Here is a 15,359-nt window from a genome sequence, read left to right on the forward strand (position 1 = left end):
CTACTGGGGATGAGCTCCATCTTCTCTTTGTGACCGACCTGTTCATACTGTTTGTGGGAGAGCATGGGCTGCAGAAGCCCTAGCACAACCATCACGGCCTTGTTGGGAGAGGCTGGCCCTCTCTGCTGAACCTACTCTTCCTGTTTCTCTGCTTCCTCCCCGTGTGTCCTTCCTCTAATCCCAGCACTCATCTGCAGCGGACAATTCTTTCATGTAGCCATTAGTTCTGGTCAGGCCCTCAGACTTGTGCTAGGTGCTGGGGTCACGCAGCCAACCAGAGCAGTACTCACACTCCAGCATTAAGGACCTTCTGGGATGGATGTGCCAGTTGGGTAGGAAGGTAGAGGAGAATGTGGAAGACACTGAGAAGACCGCATATGGGGAAAGAAGATGCTGGGAGTCTTCCAGGAGGAAGTGGAATTCTTGAAGCCAGGAGGAGGGAGCAGAGGAAGAAGGCATTCTGGTAGAGAGAAATGTCTGGAACAAGGAAGGGTTGGGAATTTAAAGCTCATTTGGTAGAGTGCTTGTCTGGCATTTACAAGGTGCCAAGCCATTCCCCAGCACTGCACAAACCCAACATGGTGGCACAGGCCTGTAATCCCAGAACTCTAGAGGTAGAGGAAGGATCAGAAGTTCAAGGCCATTCTGTGTTACATAGCATGTTTGAGGTTGACCTTGGAGACATGAGACCCTGTCTCAAAAATAATTATGTCTGAAGAAGAAATGGAAGTAAGTGTCATAGAACTGGACACAGATCTGGGTAGAGGAGAATTGTGTGTATGGACATAGGTATGTGCGTGCGTGCGTGTGTGTGTGTGTGTGTGTGTGTGTGTGTGTGTGTGTGTGTGTGTGTGTATCCAAGTTTATCTTTTTTGTTTCTGTTTCCCTGAGTCGTCAGGATGGCCTGGAACTCATTGTGTGACCAAGGCTGTCCTCAAACTTGTATCAATCTCACTTCCTGCTGCTTCTTCTGAGATTACAGGTGTGAGACACCAGATTTGAGCCCACGTTTATGGAGTGCACACTCTCGAAGGCCCTGTTGGCAAGATGGTGCCTTTGCTGCTGTGGGTCGTGCAGCAGACTTCTGTGTGAGCGATGATGTGGGTCTAAGCCACATCTCTGATAGACTGAGTATAAAGTACCCAGACAGTCACAGTCTTTGGAATCAGACACTCCTGTGTTCCAGAATGCGACTTAGTGACAGTTTCTGGATTCTTCTAAGCCTCCTCTGTGAAAATCAGAAGAGTTTCTTACACAACACAAGCCCATCATGCCTGTGCTTGGCATATGCAGTGTGTTCCAGGTGCGAGTCCCGTCCTACCATTGGGACATCTGCTGTGTGTTTCTCTCGGAACATGCACTGTGAATTCCAACTCTGCAGCTCAGGGTGCTCCCCCAAGGTAAGGCTGCCACACTGTGAGAGAAGGATTCTGCTGCAATGGAGGCCTGTGCAGAGCCAGGGACAGGCGGGGGTCTGCACAAGGGGGAAAGAAGAGCAAGGTAGCCGAGAAGAGCGCCCTGGGAAGAAAACTGCCTTGGTATCTGTGGTGATAGAGTATGCACCCCGACAAAGCTTACCTGGGGATCAGAGGACAGAGCCAGCCACTAAATTAGACATAGAGGTCAGGCAGTGGTGGTATACACCCTTAATCCTATCACTTGGGAGGCAGAGATCCATCTGGATCTCTGCAAGTTCAAGGCCACACTGTGCTAGATGAGAGAAACAGAACCAGGCAGTGGTGACACACACCTTTAATCCCAGGAAGTAATATGGCAGGACACAGAAAGCTATATAAGGTGTGAGGAAACAGGAACTCACTCTCTTTAGGCTGAGGATTTCGTAGAGGTAAGAACTAGTGGCTGGCTGGTCTGCTTCTCTGATCTTTCCCCTTTCACTCCAATATCTGGCTCTGGGTTTTTGTTATTATAAGACCGTTTAAGATTCGTGTTACAGGTATCTGTATCACCTGGGGTTTCAGAATCCAATCAGGAGCCCATAGTGCCTCTTGGAGCTGCCAGGAGCAATCTTTGGGGGGCGTTTAGTCTGTGTAATAGGGCTCCCTTAAGGGCAGTGTGACAACCCAGAGGGTAAGGGAACTTGCTGCCTAGCCTGAAGATCTGAGTTTGAGTCCTAGAAACCCCACACAGTGGATGGAAGGGACCAACACCCTCCACAAGTGACTATGTCCCACCCCCCGATGAAACCCAGTAGGGTTCTCCAGAGGACCAGAACCTATAAACTGTATACATGACTAAAAGAGAGGACTTAACAAAGTGGCTTCCACCCTCAGAGCAGAGTTTTGTCTGCTGGAGAGCTTTGTAAGCTGAGAGTCATTAGCTGTAAGCCCAAGAAGCTAATGCTTCACAAAAAGAGACACCTACAGACAGTGAGCAAATGCTTGAGCCCCATGTGGATCCAGCCAAGAAGAGAGTGGGAGGAACCGACAAGAGGAACCAGCTCATCTGCCTGGCTGAAGAACTTGGTGGGCACAGGGCACAAGGGCCAGGAAAAGTCCTGGGCTGGGCACGTGCTGCAGCCTCGGAACATGAGTAAAAAACCTACAGTCAGATATTGAGGTAAATGCTGAAAGATCAGAGAGACAAAGGAGCAAGCCACAGCCACCACCTCTTACCTCACCAACTGCTCAGCCCGAAAAACCCTCAGCCGACAGCCTCTCCTGAATGGGATGCTTCTGCCCAAAAGCCTTTAGTTTCTGTCTCCTTGTGCCTGATATACCTTTCTTGCTGGGGTTAAAGGCATGCGATTCCCAAGTACTAGAATTAAAGGTGTGTGCCACCACTGCCTGGCTCTGTTCCTCTCCTAGACGGAGTCAATCTCATGTAGTCCATCTTTTGAACTCACAGAGATCCAGATAGACCTCTGTCTCCTGAGTGCTAGGATTAAAGGTATGTGCCACCACTGTCTGGCCTCTATGTTTAATCTAGTGGCTTGTTTTGTCCTCTGATCTTCAGGCAAATTTTAATAGGGTACACAATATATCACCACACTGCCTTGTTAGGGAAGCTACCGTAGGAGCCTTAAAATGGGTTGCTGGGGAGAAGGAAGGCTGAGTGTACCCTGTGACTTTTGGAGATATGGAAGGAAAGCCCAGAGATGAGATGGTAAAAGGGGATGTGTGGGTCAGGAGAGCTTGGCAAGGAGGAACCAGGCATCTGCTCATCCAAACCACCGTTGCCTTGGGCTCGACACAGTGCGCAAGTTGAAAAGCCTGCACTCCCACTGATTGGGTCAGGAAGGGATCAGGATGCCCCTTAAACACTCAGAAGATGGAGCCTATCGGCCATGGTGCTAGCCCACAGTGGTTGATCTAAATGTGGCCTTGTTCTCTCACAACAGGAAAACAGAGGCAGGCAGCCAGGGCCCTGCTGTGGCTCTGTGGCCAAAGCCTGACTGGGTTCTTGCTGTGCTTTTTCTCTGCTCTTACATTGTGAGTTAAACTGTTTGCCACAGAAGGGTATGTTCAAGTCCTAATCCTCAGGACCACAAATGTCGACTTAATTGGAAAAAGGGTCTGTGTAGCGATAACCGAGGAACTCATCCCAGAGAGCAGTGGACTTACTCCAGGATGCCTGGTGCCCTCATAAGAAGAGGGGAGATGCACAGAGCCAGAGGCAGAGAAGAAGGCTTTTAGCAAGGGCCACCGAGATCGGAGCCATACAGTGGCAAGCCAAGGAAGACCAGAGATTGCCACGGCCCGAGGCTGGGCAAGGCGAGGCAGCATGTGTGGACATAGTGGAGCCTGCTGACACCTTGGCTTCAGGCCAGACCTGCAGAGCTGTGAGAACATCCACCTCTGTTGTCTCAAGACTCCTGAGACTCTGGTCATTTTGTACAAGGGCCTCCAGAAGCCATCGAAGTTCTGTAGCACAGGTTTCCACCATTCTCACAGCTGTGCGGGGACTGGGTTGTAGACGGGGAGAGGACAGAGAAGAAGGTATGCACCTGCTTGCGTCCGGGGTGGGGTGGGGGGGCACGGGGAGGGTATCTTTTTATCAGGGAAGTGGTGGCTTTCACAGAAGAAATGCCCAGCGGACCAACTGTCTGCTCTCGTTGGCCTTGGTGGCAGTGTGTCAACCCTAGGGACAGAAGTCCTCTGTAGAAAATCATCTTCTGTGTACAAATGTGCAGATGCATATACACACACATGTGGAATTGATATAGTGTATATTTTTTAACTTACTAATCTCAGGTGTTGGCACTGGGTTTGAACAAATGCATGTGCTCAAAAAGCTCCCACAGAATCTAGGTTCAGAACACACCCATCACCCCAGATGGTCCCTTCAGGCCACTTTGTCATCTCTCCATCTCCCCTTGCGAACAGTTCCTGAAAAAGTCTGATCTTTACTATGCACTCATGGAACCATCTCTTGCCTCTTCATTTTGCTTAATTTATCGGAAACAGAATAACAAGCCTTTTGATTCTGGCTTCTGTCACTTTATAAAGTGCTTCTGAGATCATGCAGCTGGGCCTGTGTATGTGTGATTATTCCTTTTCACTACAGAGTAGTATTTCTTTATACGGGTCTGTACAATCTGTTTGCCCAGTAACTGATTGCTGGATATATGGATTGATATCTGTTTGATGATTATGAATAAAGCTTTAATGAACATTTTCTTATAACACTTTCCGTAGACAACTGTTTTGATCCATCTGTGTAAATACCTCAGGGTGGAAGTACTCGCCTCACTGGTGGCTACATGCTGAATTTTTTAAGGAACCACCAGACTGTTCCCAAGGTGGCCAGAGCATCTTGTATCCCTACCAGCAGTGGCACTTCCTCGCTTGCCTTCAGATTGCCAGTCTTACTCATTGTCGCCATAGTGGGCGTGAAGTGGCATCCCACTGTGGTCTTGATTTGCATTTCTCAAGCCATCTTTGCGTGTTCATTTTCCATTTCAGATACAGACGGTGAAATGTCTGCTCACAGGTTTTGCCACTGTGTTCAAGTGGGTTTTCCTTTTGCATGGTGTGTTTTTATATCTGTGATTCCTGTCCCACTTACTACTATCACTATATGTATATATATATACATATAGTAATATGTATGTATGTATATATATACATATAGTAATATGTATGTATGTATATATATATGCCACGATGCTTACCGTAGCTTTGTGAAAGTCCATCATTCATATGCTTTGCAAACGTTTCTGTTAATCCATGGCCTGACCTTTTATAGCAGTGTGCTGCAAGAAAAAGAGAATTTATTAAATTAAAGCTTGTTATATCATAGCTCATGGATTTTTTTTTTTTTTGGTCTGACCCAATGTTACGAAGATTTTCTTTCTATGGTTTCTAAATTCTTATGAGTTTAACTACCATTTAGGCCTGCTCCTCACTTTTGCACAGAGTGTCAAGCAAGTGTTGAGGCTTGTTTGGGTTAGCATGTGGATGTGCACTTTCCTGGTAATATTTGTTCAGAACGTTACTTTCCCGCCTTCAGTTACCTTGAGGACTGTAGGTGTGTGGCTGTATTCCTGGACTCCCCGCCTTCTTCCATTCCTCTCTATCTCTGTCCTTATCCCAATTACACACCGCTGTGTTTACTAACGCTTTATCAAAGTCTTTAAATCAGATCACGTGAATCTTCCAAGGGTTTCCTTTCTCAAAATTGCCTTTGACTGTTCCAGGTCTTCTGTTGGCCTTGCAGCTTTTGTAGCCATCTCACAAATTCCTGTCAAAGCTGGAAGTCTGCTGGAATTTTGGTGGGTGTGGGTTGACCTGCAGATCAGGATGAGAAGTGACATTGTAGCAGAATTCGGGTTTCCCATCTATGGACATAGTACCTCCTCCTTTCATTTAGGGGTCTCTGCAAATTTCCCTATACAATATTTTTTTTGTTTTCATGTATAGATTTTACATGTTTTATAAATATTTTATGTTTCTGATGTTACTATGATATTTTTTAAAGATTTATTTTATTTTTATTTATGTGTATGTGCCTGTGTGTATACCACACACATGCAGTGCCTGTGGAAGCCAGAAGAGGGCCATGGATCTCCTGGAGCTGGAGTTAACAGACAGTAGTGAGCTTCCCAGTGTGGGTACAGAGATCCGAATTTGGATCCCCTGAGAGAGCAGCCAGTCCTCTTAATGACTGAGCTGTCTCTCCAACTCCATAATGGGATTTTCATTTCACATTTTTGATTGTTCACTGCTAGAATATGGCACAAGGTAAACTTTTAAAATATTACTCACATACCTTGTTACTTTGTTTAATTCACTTATAAGGTCTAGAGCCTTAATTATATATTCCTTGGCATTTTCTTTAGAGACAAGCTTTTCTTTTCTTTTTCTTTTTAAGTATAGAGTGTTTTACTTATTCCTTTCATTTCTTTTTCTTGCCTTATGGCCCTGGCTAGCTCCTCTAGCACCATGTGAAGGAGAGCGGTGATGGCAGACAACTTGGTTGACCTTTCTGGAGGGGAAAACATTTATTCTTTCACCATTAAGTGTGATGTTAGCTGAGGGTATTTTATTATGGGTCCTATAGAAGAAATTCTTTCTAACTGGTTATAATGCTGCTGAAATCCATTTGAGGCCATCTTGTAGAAATGGAAGGGGCACAGGTATGATCATCCGCCACAAGGAAGGTGTTGCTCCGTGTCTTCAGCTCTGTCCTTTGGTTGTGCTTGTCATTAGGCACTTGGAGGACAAGCTGCTGCTTACAGGCACGTTGTCCCCTGTGGTAGCACGAGCAGTACAAATGGGGAGGGCGGGGCTTCAGGGGCAGTCCCTACACCCAGTGGGAGGCAGTGGAGCATTGAAGTCCGTGTGCCCAGTTCCAGCTCCACTCCACGTGAGGCAAACTGTTCAGCCTCTCTGGCTCACCATCTTCTTCTGCCCATGAAATGAAAATGTTGGCAAATACCTGAAGTCTTCTGATGATTAAATAAGTGAACAAATAAAATTAAATGCTTAAAGCAGTCCTGTTGCCGGGCGCATTTTAAGGACTCCGTTTGGATGCGCCTAGTTTAAACACAGGTTTTCAGGAGCCGTTTACTGCCTCAGATGAAGGACGACTGTCACTTTAAAAGTCGTTTTGGCCGGTTGTGGTGGCGCGCACCGGTAGGATTTGCTGAAGGAGGCAGAGGCAGGAGGATCTTGAGTTCGAGGCCAGCCTGGACTACACATTTAAAGCCGGGCGTGGTGGCGCACGCCTTTAATCCCAGCACTCGGGAGGCAGAGGCAGGCGGATCTTTGTGAGTTCGAGGCCAGCCTGGGCTACCAAGTGAGCTCCAGGAAAGGCGCAAAGCTACACAGAGAAACCCTGTCTCGAAAAAACCAAAAAAAAAAAAAAAAAAAAAAAAAAAGTCGTTTTGACTGGAACCTCCCACAGTGATGCTTAGGCCGGCGGGCTGATTTCCTATGTTGTGTAACATTGCTCACGTGGTAAATACTCTTCGAATTTCCCTGCATTACCAGACAAGGTGTTACATCGGTGGGCAGTGACGTTCTCCAAGCTGATGCCAGCATATAGGGAAAAGATCCAGGAGCCCACTGGGACCCTTGGATTGTCTTTCCTTCTTTCTTATGCCCTTTGAGGAAGCAAAGAAGCCTCCAGGGACTTTCCAGTCGGATATGTGTCCCTGTTTTTCTGTTGGTCAGGCCGGTGAAAAACTTAGTCTCCATGTCATACTGCTTTTAAAAAGTGCCCTCAATTCTGTTTGGACCACTGGCACAGTGGGTCGTCCTTCCCACTGCCTCCCTCCCGTGTGCTTTTCAGGAGAGCCTAACCCTGGCATTATTCTGTAAGATGATGGATGCGTGGTGTGTCCAGACTTTATTTGGGAGCTTCCAGCAGCTTCCAGAATTTCCGTGAGTGTTCCACAGCGTGCTCATGAGAGTCGCCAGTCTCTGCCCTGCTTGCCAGTTAGAACAGTGACACCAGTACAGGGAGATACTGATTCAGGAAGCATCCACACTGACACTGTCTGTCCTTCCATTGCCATGTGACACCCAGTTAGAGGTGGACCTGGAGGGTCATGTGACACGGCTCTCCTGACTGCACCCACCGCCCCGGGTCCTCGTATTGAATTATACATGGCCGAGACTTTCTGCGGGGCTGTTTTTCCACCAGCGCACAAAGCACCGTTTGAGGAGGCATCAGCCAGTGAGAGCTCCAGGCCCCGCAGAAGCGAAGCTACCACAAAGCTGGTTACTTTCCAAACTGAGAGGCCTGTCAGCTGGGGGGGGGGGCGGGGGTGACACAAATGGGAAGTAGCTACATCAAGTGTAACTTTCTATTTGAGTCTTGGTTCCTTGAGAACACACTCACAATCACTAAAAGTTTAATATCAAATCATTCAGTTTTTGAAACAAAGAAAGAGAAGGAGGAAGAAAGAAAAGGTCAGCCGTGCCAAATTTAACTCTCTTCTCTGGTTAGATAAGATGTGCCCCAGGCTCCACACACAGGGGAGCCACGAGGTGACTCATTTGAATGATGTTACTCGGTAGGTCCCCGTGAAGCAATGCACACAGACAGGCTGCGGTTCCTATTTCCACGATTCTGTTCGTTTCTCACATGGATCAGACACGGAGACCACTAGACGCCAATTTGTGAGATGTTACAGACCTGTAGGAAGCCCCTGAGGACAGCGGAAACAAGGAGGGAGAGAGCAGCTCACACTGAGTGTTGTATCTAAATAGTGAGATTGTTGCCTGTGGCTGAACCTACTACTATTACTTTGCTAAGAGGACATGGTATTAAACTGGGCCCCAAGTTCATATCCAAACCTATAGACTAGTGCACCTATCGTACCTCATCAGAGAAGTTTCTTCAGATAGTGGCTGGCGTTAACACAGAAACTCATAACTGGTCAAAGTGCAGAGGACACATGTCTGTGGAGCGCTCAGCCACAAATGGAACATCTGCATCACTGCCCCCGTCCCCACAAAGTTTCGGGACCCGTGGTTGAAGAAGGGGCAGAGGTGGGGAGGTCCGGAGTGAAATGGTGTCTTGGTGTCTTCTCCACATGGCAGAACCACTGCAGGAACTCCCAGGGGCTGTGGTTGCCGGCACCAGACCTGCTCGTGATCAAACCACTCAGTATTCCAGCCTGAAAGAGAGAGAGACTCAGGAGCCCCACGCCGGGCTGAGGAGCTGTAGACAGTTAAGGGCTTCTGAGGGAGGGAGAAGTCAGCAGTTGCCTTTAAGGGGGACGGCTCTGGGTAGGTTGAGCACACTATGGTGAGTGGCCCCATGAGTATATGGACAGCACAAATTGGACTCGGTGAGTTATTAAAAAAAAAAAAAGAAGTCATGAAGTTAGGGGTGGGGAGGTGTTAGTCAGGGCTAGGGCAAGGATGGGTCAAAATATGTATGAAAATTCTGAAAGGTTTAATAAAAATATTAGATATAAAGAGAACTGTCAGTTTCAAGTGGGACATGTGTATCCTACCCCACTCCCAAATCTCTGGGATCGTTGCAGGAGAGGGGACAAAAAGACTCAGAGACAGGTGGTGGGTGACCGCAAGGGAACAGCGTTTTCTGTACACAGCTGGGCACTTGGGAACTCACAGTGGTTGTGACAGTGTGCACAAGGTGTGCAAACTCAAGCCAGACAAGATCCCAGCATGGAGAGGGGAGGTGGACCGGAAGTCCCACCCCAGCTGAGGGACTATGGCGACTGATAGCAGCTGGGAGAGGGAGAGTTTTTCTTCAAGGGGGTGACTCCTGGTAGGCAGATGACACTTCAGGGGTGACCCTACACCCAAGAGAATTGGAGCAACACAAAATTGCCTGGATGGGTTTTTAAAGAAAGACATAAAGCTGGGTAGGTGGAAAGTGGGGGTGAACCGGGGAGGAGCTGGAGAGAAGGAGGTTGAATGTGAACTAAATACCCTGTATATAATTCTTAATTAATTCAAATATTATTTTTTAAAAAATTCTTCAGGAAATGAATAATCCTATGCAAACAGTCTCACTGTGTTTGGGCATGTGCCTGGGTCACTCACATAATTTCTCTGTTTTTGTTTTGTGGTGCTGAGGGCTGACCCTCACGCATACCAAGCAAGTGCTCCACCACTAGGCCACCCTACCTGTCCTATTTCCATTTGTTTGTTTGTGTGTTTTGAGACAGGGTCTTCTCACTAAGTTCTGAGACTGGCCAATCCCCCTGCCTCAGCCTCCCGAGCAACTGAGATGATAGGCCTGTGCCACCAGGCTCACCTCAAACTGTTGCTTGTGCATATGTTGTCTCCTGAGTATCAGGTATAACTAGACACCATGCCTGATGTGTGAAGACAACATACAGGCACACGCGCGCGTGCGCACGCACGCACGCACGCTCGCACGCATGCACGCACGCACCTGACTGTCTGGACACCATCAGGATATTTACTCCGCTCACAAGTTGCTGTCCCAGGTCATGCAGCCAGCCCCTCAGTGACTTCACAACGCCCATGCTTAGGTTGCATTGACAGTTGGGATATGTGCTGGGCTAGTTGGTAAAGGCCTGTAAGCCTTAGGTACTTAGGAGGCTGGGGCAGGAGAATCACCAGTTCAAGCCCATCATAGACAACGCAGTGAAGTTCTGTCTCAGGATATAAAGTATGAAGAGGGTACTGTTGGCTGGTGTCGTTCAGTCCATGGTAGAGTGCTTGGCTAGTATGTGAGAGGCCTCAGCACTTCCCTCTCTCTCAGACACCACACAGCCCCCCAAAACAAGCCAACAAAAGAAAAAGGAAATTTGCAAGTTTGCCTTTCTCCAAATGTTATTCATGGATATTCTCTCCATTATCTGACAGGTGGTAACCAAGCAGGAGGAGTTCTTCAGTGCCTGGAACTCCTGTATGCACCATGTCACCTCACTGTCCCTGGCACACATTCACAGAGGTGAGCTGGCTCTTGTTGACTGTTGGGTGGCTCATGGCCCTGAAGGCCACAGGGGAGCACAGCTCTGGAGAAGGGGAATCTTGAAGCCATCTGAGCCTCCTGCTAGAGTTAGGGCCCTAAATACCTTCCAGAGACTTGAAGCCTGTTGTAACTCAACTCCCTGCTTATTAGGAAAACTAACCAGACAGAAAGCCCACTGGGGCCCACTAACCAGAGAGGCACTAGTTTGTACACATCAGTCCCCCCAGGACCTTGTCCTGCAACATCTGGAATTCCTGAGTAAGCAGGGGGAGGCTACATATACAAAATAAAAGCAAGTCTGGTAAAAGGCCACTGAAGAGGTCTGAGCACTATCCTAGCTGCTTAAACCTAGTCCTCAAATGTAGTATCTGTGTCAACCCACTGTCTCTGATTCTCAACCAAGGACAGTTCTACCCTCAAGGGGAGTGTTTGACCATGTTTGAAGATGTTTGCATTATTTGATGCAGACAATGTTATGGGCAAGTGGTAGGTAGAAGCTAAAATAACATTAAACGTCCTCTACATTGCAGGCCAGTCCCCTGTAGTCCAGTATGTAAATAATGCTGAGACTAAGAGTATTCATTTTGGTCTGAAGAGCCTAAAATAACAAAAGAAAATGAAGCATTAAGTATTTGGATCCAGGATTTCATGTCACTGAAATTATTTAATATCTAGAATCATTTCATTCACATCATGATGTCACTGTGTGAGGGGAAGGTATTGAAAAAGAAAGGCCAGGCTCTCACTCAGTGTGCTGCCTGGCTGGGGCTTCCATCGTGTGGGACCACTGATGGTCATGTAAAGCAGGGCCGGGTTGGCCCCCCAGCACAGCTGCGGGAGTCTGGCTCCTGGTGCTTCTCATCCCATAGGAGGGAATTCCTCAGCGGATCTGCAGGAGTCAGGGCAGGTATTGTGGCCAACAACCCAGGAGTGAAGATGTTCGACCAAACTTCCCAGCCTGCCTGCTACACTCCCTCTCTCCAACCAGCTTCTTCCAAACAGTACAGAGTGCTGTGGGATTCCGTGCCATGTTCCAGTAGCTTCATGGATGCCCAACATCGTCACTCGGAGCTGAACTAGAGAGTATGGTTTCAGCTCAAATGAAGCCTGGTTTCTCCCCTCCCTCTGAAGTCCAGCTCTGGGGACCTTGTGTGTTAGAATGAGTGTCATAATTCAGGGCTAGTGAGCACAGGCTGGAATGAGGATGTGCCAGGGACACAGGTTCGTCACGGAGAAAGGAAGCAGGTGGGTGGCCCACAGGAGGGCCACCTCAAGGTGGCCTTTGCACACAGTGACCCAACCCTGGAATAACCAGTGCCACATCAGCATCCCAGATTCTGATTGAATTCTACCTTCTGCTCCTTGGGACAAGGAGGAGCAAGGAAGGGACAGAGAGGGTGGGGCATGGGAGAAACATTTACCGCTCTGTAAGTTACTGAGAGACAAGACTGGGTTCCCTCATTTGGAGATCCAGAAATTTTGTCTGTATACCCTGAAGTGTGTTAGCTGTGGGGAAACCGATTCATAGTAACTGAACTTGGAAATGACTGGTATAAACCAGAATGCTAATTTATTCACCAAGTCAAACCCCGACTGCCTGGATCCTCTGCAAGTCATTCTTGCACGGGCAGAACTCCACGTGGAATTGAATAGTAACCGAGGGTGCAGCAGGTCATGCCATCTGCATAGCTCTGCCTTCATGGCTGCCGATCTGAGAATCCACTGTCAACTACCAAGGATCCTGTAGGCTCTAGGCTGTGTCCCTGCACTGTCTCGGTACGCTTGGCTCCAGGCTCATTTACTTAAGAAATGTGTGTAAACCACCTTCTTCTATTGGAGGTTTTGTTTGCTTGTTTTCCATATTTGTTGATTAGGCTGAAACACATTAGAACACAAAACGCGCGCGCACACACACACACACACACACACACATACACACACACACACACATACACACACACACCCTAGCTGAAGGCAGGTTTGTCTCAGACCTCTTTATCCATGGCATGCAACTTGTGTTGGACTCACTCTTGGAGGTACTAAGGCCCAGATGCTGGAGATCTTCCCTCTGGACTCCTGTGCACTGACCACAGACACCGTCCATCCCAAAACTCGGTTCTAAAGTAAAGGCATGAGGAGCCCTTGACCCCCACTTCTTAAACATAGTCACAACTCCAAATAGCCATTAGCTTTTTAACTGGAGCCTGATGGTTCACCACGGAAGTAGGACTGTGAGTCTTCCAATGACCCTGCACATTTCAAGTCTAACTGAGCTTAGACTGTGTGAGGACTGAGGACATGGGCTCAAGGTGCTGGTTATCTGAGTTCGTGTCCTGGCTGTCCTTCCACCAGCTCTGTGGCTACAAGTGAGTTGCCCGACCTCCCTGAGCTTCATTTACAGAGACTGTGAGACTATAGCAAAGATTAATCCAGATGATTCCCCGAAGTCCTTGTTTTAGTGTCTGACTCATTCTACGTAATAAGAAGAAACATGTTGTTCACTATTCTATAAAAAAAAAAAGAAACAACTTAGTTTCTGTATCTGAAGCAGATCTTGTCCCTTAAGAGGAAGTTAAGCAAGTTGAGTGTGAATGCTTGAGGTCTGAATGCCAGGAAGAAGCATCAGAGATTTGCTGTCACCTCAGCACTAAAGAAATCTAATCCATCTTGAACTGTCAATTGGCTAATAATGACCAAAAAAAAAGTGTTTGTTTTCAGAAAATGACCCTCAGGATTAAGGCCAGATACATTGTTCCTGGGTATATAAAAAAGTATTTGGGGGACTGAGGAATAATTTGAAATAGAAAACTCTGTCTGTTGCCAGGCGGTGGTGGCGCACGCCTTTAATCCCAACACTCGGGAGGCAGAGGCAGGCGGATCTCTGTGAGTTTGAGGCCAGCCTGGGCTACCAAGCGAGTTCCAGGAAAGGCACAAAACTACACAGAGAAACCCTGTCTCGAAAAACCAAAACCAAAAACAAACAAAAAAAAAAAAAAAAAAAAAAAGAGAAAACTCTGTCTGCAGTGCAGAAGTTTAGGAGCTGGGGCGACGGCTCCGTGGTAACACTGCTTACTGCACACATCTTAGGATCTGTGATGCCAGGGGTGGCTGCCCATCCCAGCACCGCCAGCGCCTTGGTGGGCAGTGCCAGGAGGGTCACTGGGGCTGACAGGCTACTAGGCTATCATTAAGGGACCCCGTCTTAAGGGAATAGGGTGGGGAATGAAGAAGCAGATCACCCAGCCTCCTCCTCTGGCCTCTGCGTGCACAAGTGTGCTCATGTCCACACACTCATGTGCCTACACCACACACAGAAAGAGAACAGTGCATGCAATGTTTGAACAGACAGACGTGTGGCAGGTAGGTCCTAAGGATAGGAGAGCACTGAGCCTGTGGCAGCCAGTGACAGCCTGTGGCAGCCAGGAAGATCTAGCCCAAATCCAGCAGAGGTCTCCAGGGGAAGGGACAGGAGCTCAAAGAGCACACTGGTCTTTGCTGACCTGCACAGATGTGGCCTGTGGACACTTTTGAAGGAAGAGCATGCAGAAAGGGAGAGGGGAATCAGTCTGTTAAAGCTCAAACCTTAACATCTCCCCAGATGGAAATAAACCCAGAATCGAGCCAGTTTTATTAGGAACAAATGGGAAGAAAAGCCTTTGGCACCGGGATCAGTTTGTCATCTGAAGACTGGGGAAAACGAGGCTTGAGATAAAAATGTTAAGCAGTCTCCAGTGGCTTCTGTAGTGGGATGTAACCATTACAGTGATAAATTGATATTTTTCTGTGATGCACATATTTATCTTGCCCCAGAAAGAGCAGCTCTGAAACCTCATGGTATCTAAGCCCCTAAGGGTGTGCCCATTCCAGGCAAAAAAAGCAAGCAAGCATTCATTAAAGAAATGGCATCATCCACGCTTCCCAACTCTATGCAGAACTGGCTGTGACGTCCCTCAAAGCTGGTGAGCTTCATGTAGCAGAAAAAGCCCCTTTCTACTTCCTAATAAAGCGCCTGATAATTTTGAATGTCCGTGTTAAGGGCAGGTTGTAATTATAATTAGAACACAGAATGCCGTGGGGTTCTGCCTACTGAGAATTAATTTCAGATTCCTTTCAAGGACGTGTGTGTTTTGAAACGAGGCTTTCTTTGTTAATAAAAACATGATCGCATGCATTATTTAAAACAGCATGTCATGTTTTGCCTATTAGTGCTGATTCCAATATTCTTCGTGGGGTTAGCTCTTTCCTCCCAGTTGGCAATGGGACTAGTCTTTGGACAAATTGCACTTGCCTTGTTTAGCTGAAGCTTACATCCATTTTCTATGAAACTGTGAAAATAAAATTGCCACCTCCTTGAATGCCTTTTAGTATTATGGGAGCCACCCCATGGCCCTGTCACCCCTTTCAGCTGAAGGAGAGATTGTCTTCTGTTAGATCCAGAGGTTTCAAGTCCAGGTTTCCTACTGTTTGAGTAAGGG

General features: G+C 47.6%; 1 protein-coding gene across 1 annotated transcript in view; it reads left to right on the forward strand.

The window, feature by feature from the left end:
- Acoxl (acyl-CoA oxidase like) overlaps positions 1–15,359 on the forward strand; it is a 300,810-nt gene that overhangs the window by 228,803 nt on the left and 56,648 nt on the right. The window contains exon 16 of the mRNA XM_042276199.2: positions 10,776–10,863. Coding sequence (XP_042132133.2) covers positions 10,776–10,863 — 88 coding nt within the window. The remainder of the gene's footprint in view (positions 1–10,775; positions 10,864–15,359) is intronic.

This window comes from Peromyscus maniculatus, chromosome 4 (genome assembly GCF_049852395.1).
Source record: "Peromyscus maniculatus bairdii isolate BWxNUB_F1_BW_parent chromosome 4, HU_Pman_BW_mat_3.1, whole genome shotgun sequence".
Taxonomy (NCBI): Eukaryota; Metazoa; Chordata; class Mammalia; order Rodentia; family Cricetidae; genus Peromyscus; species Peromyscus maniculatus.